This window comes from Grammomys surdaster, unplaced genomic scaffold (genome assembly GCF_004785775.1).
Source record: "Grammomys surdaster isolate TR1022 unplaced genomic scaffold, NIH_TR_1.0 99, whole genome shotgun sequence".
Lineage (NCBI taxonomy): Eukaryota > Metazoa > Chordata > Mammalia > Rodentia > Muridae > Grammomys > Grammomys surdaster.
In genome coordinates this window covers 14,665,447-14,678,753 of record NW_021604578.1, presented here as the reverse complement: position 1 = coordinate 14,678,753, position 13,307 = coordinate 14,665,447, and the positions used below count along the sequence as shown (strand labels likewise).

At 41.7% G+C, this 13,307-nt stretch overlaps 1 protein-coding gene across 1 annotated transcript in view; it reads left to right on the top strand.

Moving 5' to 3' along the window:
• Positions 1–13,307, top strand: part of Sgtb (small glutamine rich tetratricopeptide repeat containing beta) — a 32,286-nt gene that overhangs the window by 10,899 nt on the left and 8,080 nt on the right. The window contains exons 4-6 of the mRNA XM_028783810.1: positions 439–508; positions 3,091–3,190; positions 10,759–10,863. Of these exons, the coding sequence (XP_028639643.1) occupies positions 439–508; positions 3,091–3,190; positions 10,759–10,863 (275 nt within the window). The remainder of the gene's footprint in view (positions 1–438; positions 509–3,090; positions 3,191–10,758; positions 10,864–13,307) is intronic.

Here is a 13,307-nt window from a genome sequence, read left to right as displayed (position 1 = left end):
ATCACTGGGTGCTCCAGCACAAAGCCATCACTGGGTGCCCCAGCACAAAGCCATCACTGGGTGCTCCAGCACAAAGCCATCACTGGGTGCTCCAGCACAAAGCCATCACTGGGTGCTCCAGCACAAAGCCATCACTGGGTACTATAAGCACCGTCCAGCATTTCTGAGGTCCTAGGTTGAATGTCCAGCACTAGAAAAAAAAAAAAGAGTTGGTTCTCAGGCACCTGCTATTATCTAAAAGAGTTCAACAAATCATGTTTCTAATCAAAGAACATGAGAGGGCTGTATTCCATTTCTTGTTAGCACTTGTTCAGGTGTTATATTTAGTGAGATAGAATTACAGATGAGTTACTAAAATGTGTGCAGTTTATTACTATTTATAGATTTGGGATGCCTTTTCATGTAGCTAAAAGGAAGCACATTTTGATTCCATTTCAGAATGACATACGGCCACTTTCAAACTCGGTGCCTGAAGACGTGGGAAAGGCTGATCAACTGAAGGATGAAGGTAAATAGCGCCCGTGGAGGTTACTTTCTGCAGCTCTGGAGATGACAGCTCTAAGGTGTCAGTATGATGGTTTGTGTTGTCAGGACTGCACTGTTGTCATCCTTGTGGCTTTGTAAGAGGCCTGGTGACACACACAGAATACCTTGCCAATACCAAGGCCATCAAGGCTAGCCATTATCTAGTAAGCCTTACTGAATCAATACCTTATGGGCTCTTTACTTTGAACTGCATTTGCTATTTGACTCAATTCTCCTTTATTTTTAACCAAAAAGGAAATTAATTTTAGTGTTTAGTGTTTTAACTTTCATATAAAATGTTTTAAAAGGATTTTTGAAGTTTATTGATGGCTGCATATGGCACCTGCCCTGTTTATTGTCTAGTACATTTCATTACATCCTTATTCTTCAGTCTTGTTATTTTAGGATTACATTATCAGGTAGATTAGTCTCTGTTTTCAATTTTGTTTCCTCTAAAAGTGATATTAGCAGAGTGCCTTGAAATCTTAAAGTGCCAAGACCTCATAATTTACACATAAAATAAAAGCAACACCCAATACTCATTGCGCTTGAGCTGTATTTCCCAGAGCGTTTATATTTCAGCCATTTAGATGCAAATTGTTCATGTAAGCTTTCTCATTGGAGCAGCTTCCTCGGAGGTTTTCTCCCACTCGGGCTTTGCATCGTGTGGACACTTTGGTGATGCTGTATAGTCTCTACTGCCTTGTATTGCAGCAGCTGGCTCAGTTCGAGTAGTAGTGTTCAGTAAAAGGCAAATTGAAATGTTATTTTTGTCTCGTATGCTACTTGCTCTGCGTGGTAGACTTGGGAAATGGTAATCCCTGGGGAGCTTTTTGTTTGGTTTTGTTTTGACATAATGAGTGTTAGGAGGGTGTGGGTTAGAGGGAGGGGCAGCATGAGACTCCTTGAACACAACAGCTGGGGAGACTGGGTCACTCCTGCTTTCACCTTTAACAAAAGCTTTTGGTCTTTGTTTCACTGAGATGTGTCATATGTCAGACATGCTATGGGCAAAGTCTAAACGATGACCCTTCTGTCTAGCTTTTGTTACTTGTGTGAAAACAAATGGTCATGGTAGGTTGTCAAGTGTTGGCTCATTCCAGGCTGGAGGTGTTAATCAAGGCCACTTGAGAGCTAAGACCCTCCTGGAACATGGCTTTCAGACATTTCATGTGCTTCCAAAGAGCAGGAGGAAGCAGCAAGGGCTGCCAGCTGCTGTCTCCTGATGGGGCTCTGAGAGAGGAAGGGAGAGGGTTTTGTAGGAGAATAGCACATACTATTATTGCTGTGTTATATCCACAGATTTCATTTGTATCCTGAATTTGCATATTGACTGTCATATAGACCGAAGCTTTCTAATCATTAATTTATGTTACAGTATTTGCATATATTTGTAACACACACACACACACACAAAACACTAGTACCTATACATTTAAGGTGATTCATAGGAAAGACCCCAATAAAGTTTTAATGCTGCTGCTGATAAAATGCTACCCAAAAGCACAAGGACCCACAGCAACAAAAACAACAACAACAACAAAGTTGATCTTTTACTATGTACAGTCATTGACTTATAATATCCACAGATCTTATGGCCAAATCAGTTATTAATCATTTTACCCATTAGCAGTTACTGGAATCCTCACGTAGTCACTTTGGCTTACCATGGACGCTTAACCACCTGCTTTTCTTTTACTCTTCCAGCCCCTGCTCTCTGCAGGGTTGTCTCCCACTTTCCTATAAAGCATTAAACAAACGAAACATGGCTGTGAACAGGAAACCAAGGAATTGCAGAGGCTCTGAGACATGAGTCCTTCATTCCAGTCTCAGATGTAGCGTTCCCAGTTTTATCTAGCGGTTCTAACCAGCACACTGGACACTGCACCCCTCTGGGCGAGGCGGTAGCAGAGGAGTCCCTCCTTTTACTTCGTTAAATCACTGCCAGCTGTAGATGTAGTTGGCCTTCCTGAAAATCAGTCCTCAGTAGGCTAGTATGGCATCTGAAATCCATCTCTCTAGAAATTAATCTCCTGCAATCCCCTTAAAAGGCTTCTCCATCCTCTAAAAAGGATCTTATTTGCTAAAGACATATTAGCACAGTCAGTTTGGCCAGCTTCCTTTTAGCAGCCTTCCTAGCAAGGTTGCCCAGAGGTGTGTGTGTTGAAGGGAAGAGGGGAAGTTCGCGTCCAGCCCGAGGTGATAGCTAGGGGAAGGGGAGGAATATGGTCAGCTCTAAAGAGAAGAACGAGGAAGTAAACAGGGAGAGAATATATATCTATAACGTAGTCTCGGTGCCTGCCTTTACTGCCAACAGCTGAATTTTATGTTGTGCAAATATTAATTCCCATCACTCCATATTGTTGAAGTGATTCAAACGCCAGGAAACTAAGAGCAGCATCTCCATGGTATAAGATAAAATTGACCCCGGTTCAAGTTTGTGGTTGAAAAATACCGCGTGTGACCTTCATGTTGTTGTAGTTTCTGTAGTAGAAAGGTGTGGGTCAGACTTTACACTTTTTCATGCTTTGTGCTAACAGTGCCTGTCCCCAAATCTGATTGCAGGCAATAACCATATGAAAGAAGAAAATTATGCTGCCGCAGTGGACTGCTACACGCAGGCAATAGAACTGGATCCCAACAATGCGGTTTATTATTGCAACAGGTAAAGTGGCTCCGTGTCAGTCTGTTCGTCCTGAAATGCTGGGATTCATAACTCTGAAAGGGAGATGTCAAGTGTGTTTGTTGAGAAAACTTTGAAAGTTCAGAAAAATAATCTGAAGGAGAAAAAAAAAGAATAAAGCCACAGGCTTCATTCAGAGGCCACCAATCTTTTTATTTTTTAATTTTATTTTTTACTTATTCACTTTACATCCTCCCCACTACCACCCTGCCCCCATCTTGGGCACTCCCTCTCACAATCCTTCCCTCATTCCCCTCCCCTTTTCCTCTGAGTAGGCATGGCCCTCCTAGATATCCCCCCACCCTGGCACTTCAAGTCTCTGAGAAGCTAGGCGCTTCCTCTCCCACTGAGGCCAGACAAGGCAGCCCACTTAGAAGGACATATCCATGTACAGGCAACAGCTTTAGGGATAGCCCCCATTCCAGTTGTTCAGGACCCACATGAAGACCAAACTTTACATCTGCTCCATATGTACAGGGAGAGGCCACCAGTCTTTTTGTTTTGTAGGAGTGCAGTCAATTTTGTTCACTGAGCATGCAATAATCATGCTTCTTTCTTTCTCTCTCTCTTCCTTCCTTCCTTCCTTCCTTCCTTCCTTCCTTCCTTCCTTCCTTCCTTCCTTCCTTTTTCCTCTCTCTGTCTCTGTCTCTGTCTTTCTCTCTGTCTTTCTCTGTCTTTCTCTCTGTCTTTCTCTCTCTCTCTCTCTCTTTCTCTCTCTCTTGGAGTTGGGGTCTCATATAGCTCAGATTAGCACAGGCATTCCTGTATAGCTGGTAATAGCCCTAAGCTTTGGCCCTCCTGCCTCAACTTTTGGAGGTGTGGAATTAACCCACCACTTCTAGTTTATGAGGTGCTGCAAACTGAACCCAGGGTTTAGTGCTTACTGGGCAAGTACCTTACCAACTGCACCACCTGTCCTAACATGTCCTAGTTTTGTTTTTGTTGTTGTTTGTTTGTTTGTTTTGCTTTGTTTTAAGATTTTATTTATTTTATGTGTAAGTGCTTTATCTGCATGTATACCTGCATGTCATAAGAGGGGATCAGATCCCATTACAGATAGTTGTGAGTCACCATGTGGTTGCTGGGAATTGAACTCGAGAACTCTGGAAGAGCAGACAGTGCTCTTAAACAGTGAGCCATCTCTCCAGCTCCCATGTCCTAATTTTTTGAAAGTCTTCACAAGTATTACTTAAATAGTTATTGATACCTTGTTACTCTCATTTGTATTTCTGGTGCCTATACCAAACAAACAAACAAACATTAACTGTCCTTTTTTAATAAGCGGATAGATGTATCCTTTATTTAACCTTTTATCTTCTGTAGATGCTAAAATTGTTCCCATTTTCCAGTGCCATCTAGACTCCATGAACATCTGTATTTCTAATAGTATTTTTTTCTGGACAATAGATCTATCTGTAAAAATGCATTTGCCAGTTATAAAAATTTTAAAAATTGAGACTAACGGCAAAATTGTTCTAACTTCTTTTCTTCCCTGTCCTAGGAATAGATATATGTATATTTGATATACTTTTTATGAACATTAGGTCTCTAATTATTAATTCTCACTATTTTAATCACATTTTCATATAAATTATCGTATTTTATGTCTAATGGCTAGTTAGGACTTTTTTTTTAAATGTTGCCTGCCTGTGTTTAGTGTTCTTCTAAATTTATTTATTTATCATTTTAGTTATTATTGTGTGTGTGATGTGTATATGTGTGAGACAGTGAGGGTGCACACATGAGTGGGGAGGTCAAAGGTCAGCTTTTGGGGAGCTGGTTCTCTCCTTCCCACGTGTTTCCCGTGATTATACTCGGGTTCAGAGGTTGCACAGTAGTTGCTCTCATGTGCTGACTCATCTCACTTTTTAATGTTTTAAAGTTTTTATTCTGTGTGTGTGAGTGTGTCTATGTATCTGTGTGTGTATGCATCTGTGTGTGTGTGTCTATGTGTGTGTATATGTGTTTGTGTGACTCTGTGTGTGCTTGTGTGTGCATGTACTCATGAAACATTACGACAAGATATAAATATTACTGTAAAATTGCTTGATTATAGAGTAATACATGAAAAATGTGAGCCTAAGTAAATAATTCACTTTTCATGAGATTAGAATTCACCAATACTCTTATGTCTGCTAATACTCAGAGACTTTTGGTGCTATTTATTCTTGCTTTTAATCACTGTTAAACTGAAATTAATGAATATGCTTCTCTTTCTCATTTAAATAGGCCCTTCTCCCCAAGGATTCAGTCATAGGGCATGCTGTTGAATATTAAACAGTTCGGTTTATTTGCCTTCTTAACATAAATGCTGAATAAAACGCCTGGGTTGTTTGGGGGGGATTTTTGGAAACTATTATCACTAAGTAAATTCAGCAAGCTGTATGTCTATAACCTTGCCAACTACCACTTTCCTTTTTCCTTACTACTTGTCTGCTTAGAATTGGAGGCTCAGACTTCTGAGAAGGACCTTGTTCTCCATATCCCCTTCACAGTTTAATGCTAATTAACATGTCCCCCACACTGAGTGTACCGAGATGAACTACACTTTACTTTGTAGAGATGTGCAACTCTCTGCCGTTTACCTTCTAGTCTGTCTTTGAAGGTTGCTGTTGATAGGGTCACTTCTGATACAGGAAAGGCAGGAGTTGTCTGTGTCTCTTTGGTTGGGAGTGTCACCTTTAACAGTAGAGTCATCTCTTCAGTCCAGCAGTCTTTCTTTGAAAGCCTGGGTTTTTTTGTTATGTTTTTGTGTGTTTGTTTTCTTTTGTTTTGTTTTTACTCCCCCCCCCAGCATGTAGCACTTTCCACATAAATAATACTGACATGGGTTTAGCATGTTTCCCCTCATGTTTGATGTGGATTTGCATTCTTTTTTACCATGAAGGGCAGAGACTGGGGCTTGCATATCCTGTATGCACTGTAGCAGCAGCCACATGCCTGACAGGAGCTCCCATGGTTTTGTTTGACAACCAGAGAGCTAGTGAAGAAACAGAAGACGTCTCCAGTGCTAGTGAGGCAGGTAGCTTGCCGCATTAACAGCTCTGTCCATGAAACAGCAGGTGATAGAGTGTGGGCACATTTTGGTATGCCTTCGGTTTCTGCACAGACTCGGTGTTCACTTTTCTTCTGTGTAGCCTCAGTGTTGAGTCTGTACTTGAAACTGGGATGGGTGGGAATCACTTAAGGCATAGGGAGAAAGGGAACTGGTATGGAAATCCACTTGGGTGATTTGGAAAGAGTTGGAAGTGGTTTAGAAAGACACAGAATTTGAATAGACAGAGGAGAGTGGAAGACTTTTCAGGCTGGAGAGCATAGTTTCAATACAAAACTGGGAGCTGGGGAGAGCTCAGTTGGTAAACTACCTTCCAAGGAAGCTTAAGGACATGAGGATGATCCCCAGAACCCATATTTTATAAAAATCCAGGTTCTGTGTTGCATGGTTGTAATCTCAGTGCTGGGGAAGCAGACATAGGGAGAGCTCAGGGTCTTGCTTGGCCAGTCAGCGCAGGCTCCTTGGCCAGCTCCAGGCCAGTGAGAATCCATATCTCAAAAAGGAAGGTCGAGGGCACCTTGTCCTCTGGCCTCCCACTTGCATATGTAAGCACAATCACACATACACATGCATGTACGAATAAAATTCAGAATCATCAAGCCATTGTAACAAAAGATGGGGAGTACCACTATCTAGTTAGCTTGGCTCTGAGGAGGATGGGAATAAGGGCCTATGATTTTGCATTTTTCTTTTCCATTTTTCTAGCAGATTCCTAAAGTCAGTCCCCTGAGACTGACCTTGATCAAAGAATCTCAGTTCTACTACTAATTTGCTGTATGATCTTTGGGCACTCACCTATCCTTTGTAAGACTATTTCTTGTGAAATAAACATGATACTAGCCACTTCATAGTGCACTTGGAGAGGTGGTCATACATACAAAGAGTCTAGCTAGTCCTAGGCTTCAAGTTTTTCTTTCAAAATACATTGTTGCTCTGTGAGTTCCCTGTTAACCTGGCCTGCTTGTAAGTTTCAGGACAGTTAGGGATTCAAAGTGAGATCTGATCTCTAAATAAGTAAACAACAGTGTAACTCTGGTGACACACACCTATACTCTCACTCCAGAGACTGAGGCAAAGTATCTTTAGGGTGAGGCCACCCAGGCTATATAACATGTTTGATGTCTGCTTGAGTTAAATTATGAGACCTCTGACACCAAACTTTTACGTCAATTAAATGACCCTTTCCAAAGCTAAAAACATAGCAAACAAAATACTGTAAGCTTTTTATATTTATAAGAATAGGTTTTGTTATAACATAATTAGAGGTGGCAGAGGAAATAAACAAAACAACGTAAAGAAGGAAGAAAAATCCCTGTCATTTCTCAGGCTTATACAGCTTAGGCTATCCTTGAACTATGTGGCTGAAGCTGTCCTTGATTTTCTGATCCTCCTGTCTCCACCTCTTGATTCCTGGGATGAAAAGTGTGTGTGAACACATCCGGAGTCACCTTTTCCTGATAGTCAGCTAGCCTTTCTCCCCCACCCCACTGGACTCCAGCACTGTCAAGTGCAAGAACAGTATTTCACTATTGGTACATCCATTCTTAGAAAGTGTCTGTGTACCCACATGGCCCCAATAGATGCATTGCTTAGTGGGAGAGCACTTGCCTAGCACAGGCAAGCATCTGGGTTTGATGCTTAGTACCAAGTGGATGAGAAACGTTCCATTAGGAGAAGAATGGAGTGGCTGTACAGTGGAGGGCAGGAGGCTGATGGGAGTCAGGTGGAGGGTTTCATTTACAGCCAGAGCCAGCCACACAGTTAAGTGTTGTCCCTCATCTCAGTCTTCTCCGGAAGTGTCAATTCTAGATGAGATGCCAGTTACTAAGTTACTTGCTCAGTGACGTGAGTTGGCAGGATTTCAGGCATCAGTTTGCTGTCTGAATTGTTTTTCCTCAAGCAACTTAAACATTGGTAGAATACGCTAGTAGATATGAACTATACTCACCAATGTGTGAGAGTTTTCTGTAGTGGCCAGAAACGGGGCAAAAGTATGTACATACATGCTCGTTCTCTCTCTCTCTCTCTCTCTCTCTCTCTCTCTCTCTCTCTCTCTCTTTCCTTCTTTCTTTGAGGCAGGGGACTGTCCTTGAAGTCACAGAACTCACCAGGGCTGGCATTAAAGATTAAAGACATATACTACATGTCTGACAAAAGTATGAGCTTTTGTTGTCTCAAAATCCACTTTCTGGAGTACATGTATGCCAGCCATTAATGTGAATATTAGTTGTGAAAGCTGATCTTCAAAATTTTTATCAGAACTAATCTACACATGATGTGATATTTCATACAGAAAATTGGAAGGTCTATATTCCCAGTGTCCAGGATTATTAGTGTCTCTTCTAGCTGCCTTTCTATAGGATTGGTTTAATAGAATACGGTTCATGGAGAGCTACCAAAAATTTTGGCCATTTACTTTGGATATTCAGTGTTGATGGAATGCAGTAATAATTGTATTAGTCAGTGTTCTCCAAAGGAACAGAATTAATAGAATGAAAAAAAATCTCTCTCTCTCTCTCTCTCTCTCTCTCTCTCTCTCTCTCTCTCCCTCTCTCTCCCTCTCTTTCCCTCTCTCCCTCTCTTTCCCTTCCCCCCCCCCCCCCCCTGTCTGTCTGTCTGTCTGTCTGTCTGTCTGTGATTTATTAGAGTAGCTTACAGGCTGTGTGCTGAGTAGTCTAACAATGGCAGTCTCCTACAGAAAGTTCTGGTTTCCAGTAATTATTCAGGCCACAAGACTGGATGTCTCAGCAGTCCCAATCTAGTGCTGGAGTCCCAGGGAAGTCTTAGAGAGCTGCCCATTTTCAGTCTATGTTGTAATTCCAAAGAAGTGGGCTCTTACCCAAGGGAAGGAGGGCCTCAGGAACAGAAGAGATAAACTCACCACCGAGACTGAGGCTAAAGCAAGCTTCCTTCCTTCATGTCCCTTTGCATGGCCCATGTCTTCTGATGCAGCTCAGATTTTGGGTCAATGTACCAACTTCAAATGATCTGGATTTAGGGTGGGTCTTCTACTTCCAAAAATTCCACACAGGTGTGCCCAGCTGCTCTGGTGTAGTTAATTCCAGATGTAGTCAAGTTGACTGCAAGATTAGCTATGACCAAAGTAGATCCTCCTACTCTTTACTTTGATGGCAGGAGGGAATTAGAACATTTAAGGCATGATGAGGTCAGTGAGGAACACAGTGTTTTAGTCCTGCCTGGGGGCTGTCTCAGTGGGTAAAACATTTGCTTCACAAGTCTGGTGATAAGAACACACTTACCCAAACTCAAGCACCCTGAGTTCAGATCCCAGAACTTTGTAGTGCTAGCATCTGTAATTCCAGCATGCCCTGGGGCTGAGAGGGGAAGACAGGAGATTCTCTAGGGCCTCAGGGCCAACTACCCTGCTGGAGGAGACCCTGTCTCAAGGCAGAAAGGTAAAAAAACTGACACCTGAAGGTGTCTGACTACTATACCCGATCACACATAGGTATACACACACACACACACACACACACACTTTATTGTTTTCATATGTGTTACTAGAGAGTCCAGGAAGTTTCTGAAAGAACTTAGTGTTGATTCGTTTCAGGGAAGATAGAAGGTTGACTAGGTAGTTAAACAAACACACAAACATTGACAACAGACATGGCTCTAAGAGAAGGATAAAGGGGGAGGAGTTGAACTTCTCAGTTTGTGGGAGAACTTAGCAAGCTGGAGAGAGTTGGGGACGTTTGCCGTAGGCTTTTGTCTGTTGACCATAAAGGAATCTAAATCACTTTCTGAGTTTGTAACTGTTCCCCCCAAGGGCTTTCTGCCTTTATTACTAGAAGGACCTCAAGTTTGTGCAGATGTTTCTCGGCTGCTGATGTTTCTCACTGGCCTCTGAGTGTGAATCTTACGGTCTGCTTTTCCTTCCTCATTTCTCCTCTGAGTGAACTCTTCCTAGCTGGCACTATTATCAGCAGGTCCTAATTGCTAAGAAGTTTGCCTAGGCAGATACTGTTCATCTAGAGTTGGTCTCTTCAGCCTTCTTCTAAAGTAGATTCCAAGGTTTGCTAAGGGAGATGATGATAACCTTGGAGAGTCTGAAGGAATAAAGTTTAGTCTGTGTCAGGAGTAAAGAAATGGGAGAGGTTGTCATGAGTTGGAAAATTCTGGTATGCTTTAACTTTACTATTAAAGTGACCAATTGTAGCAGGTGCCCCCTCTATGTCTGCCTAGCGGCCTGGATGTCTCCACGTTTTGAGTTTGCATCTCAGACAAATTGAGAGACAGTAAATAAGTTGAAGGGTTGTAATGACCCACACAGCTATATTTTCAAAAGCAAAGGGGAAGGAAAAGCGAGCTTACTTTTTTCTTTCTGATGTTTTAAGCTGTTTTTAAATTGTCTTAAAATTAGACAGTTTGACTTAGAAATTTATGACAAGTGATGTAAACATTGGGACAAGAACCATGCAGTTTCATGCCTGAAAAGCCTGGACTGTTGCCTTACTGTAATGTCTCTCCCTCTCAGGGCTGCTGCTCAAAGCAAATTAAGTCACTACACAGATGCAATCAAGGACTGTGAGAAAGCCATTGCAATTGATTCAAAATACAGCAAGGCCTACGGAAGGATGGGGTGAGTGCCCAGACAATGCCCAAGGTGTTGCTAGGGAGAACACACATGCTGTGGTTAAGGCTTGATGGTGAATATTCCGGCTAATGTTGTACCCTGTGTGCTAACAAGACAAATATAATAGAAAGAAATATAGTAAACTAGAGATGCCCACACTTGAGGATGAGGTCAGCCGAGGGTATTTCAAGACTGACTGGGTGTTGTAAGAAACTGTAAGTGTAAACTCACTTCATAGCCTGGACCATAAAAACACAAGTAAGTTTCATAGGTTCCTAACCATGTGTTTTTCTAGGAAACCACTGTTTAGTATTTGTTAGTTCATAGAGAGTATGGGATTTAATTTCTGTGGGTGAGGACCGATTGTATGTACTGTTGGAACTCTTAAGTTCTATGTCTGAACACTGTACTCAGATATTCCATTCCTTTTTATCTCTGTGTTTGGTATTTAATAGACATTTTGAAGTTCATTTGAAGTTTCTAGCAGAACTCATGTACCCATTGCTTCTGCCCAAAGCTGAGGAGTTGTTTTGTATCCATCTATTGTGCTGGCATAGCTGGTCTACTCTCATTTTCCTGTGTATCTTAGATTCCGTTGTTGACTAGCTTGCTTATAGGATTAGCCCAGACCGCTGTTTCCTACCTACTCTGCTTTAGTTACTTCCTAACTGGGCTTAGTGCCTCAGTGCTATACCTCACCAATGCTGATTCCGTGCAGAGAAGACAGAGTGAGCTTTCAAAAGTATAACCCAGAAGAGTTGAATATCTAAATAGATAGAACGATCGCCTGGCATGCTGGTAGCTCTGGATTTGAGTCCTAGCATTGCATAAACTGGGTGTGGTGTTGCATGCCTATAGTCCCAGCACTTTGGAGGTAGAAGCAAGAAGATCGTGAGTTCAAGATCATCCTTGGCTTCACAGCAACTTTGAGGCCAGCCTGGGCCACATGAGACCCTGTCTCGCACCTGCCTACCAAGCCCAAAAGCATGACTCAAACAGTCATTCCATTGCAACAGTAGTAAAAACTCTGAACTATAAAGAGGTCTCGTATGATCCAGCATAGCCAGCTGCTCTCTCTGCTTTATTTCCTGTGATCCATCCTCATATGCCTTTGTCCTATGCTTTAAGCATACTAGACCTACATGGTTTTTTTTTAAAGGGTTTTATTTAGTTATTATATGTAAGTACTCTGTAGCTGTCTTCAGACACCCCATAAGACGGCATCAGATCCCATTACAGGTGGTTGTGAGCTACCACGTGGTTGCTGGGATTTGAACTCATGACTTCCAGAAGAGCAGTCAGTGCTCTTAACCGCTGAGCCATCTCACCAGCCCAACCTGCATGTTTCTTAGCGTCTTTGTGTTTGCTTCAGTGTCTGGGTTGATACTCCCCCAACTTCTCTATGATTACTTTCTGTCATTCACGTCTTCTGCATGTGACCATTTTTGAGCAAGCACTGTTGTCATGCTCCTTGACTAACTGTTCTGTATGCATGCTTGTTGCCTGTGCTCCTCAGGTGGAAGGGGATTTTCTTAAACTTAGGAACTTTTTAAAAAAACTGTGGAGTGTTGAGTATTTAAAGTAGTACCTGGTACATAGTAGGCTTTCAATATTTACTGATGATTAGTTAGGAACTCTGTTGAGGATACTTCAAGGTTGACTAATAGAAAACTAGTTGGGTTATAAGAATGTCTAATTTTATCTACGTAAGAAGTCTGTGAAGTAATCCAGAAAAGAAAGGATTAATTTGTTTAAAAAACAATTCCAGAGCAAACAAGATACTTAATACTATCTGTTTATACATGCTGTTATTGCTGCTTAATTCTCATGTATTTTCAAGTAAATTATAGGTAGGGAACAATAAACATTAAAATTCAGTAATGCTCAGGCTTGTGCCTTGGATGATAATTTATTAGTTGGGTTACAGAAGATCCTTATTTTTTTCTAATAACTAATGTGCTGCTCAGGACTAGTCATCTGACAGCCACAATCTGCTTTTAACTTGATAGATGAGAAACTAGGGGCCAGTGAGCTGGGTCAGCAGGTAAAGGCACTTGTTGCTTAAGCCTGACAGTTCTAGTTCAACCCCCAAGCCCTTGTAGAAGGAAAAGGAGGCAACAAGGTTACCCCTGGTCTCCACATGTGTCCCTTGGCACCACTCTCTCCAATAATAAATAAATAAATAAATAAATAAATAAATAAATACATTAATTTGATCATTTTGGAAAGCTATAGGAAGTGAGACAGTAAAAAAAAAGTGGGAAACTAGTATTCATTATTGTTCACGTCTTTTAGGAAGGAAAAATGTGGGATGCTTTCAGATGCATAGCACTCAGATGTAGATGTGTTCCACCTGAGGCCTGTGGGCTACACGTGTCCCAGGATAGTTATAAATGCAGCCCGACACATCAGTAGGCGATAGCCTTGTTGTAAGGTCAAAAGGTTTGACA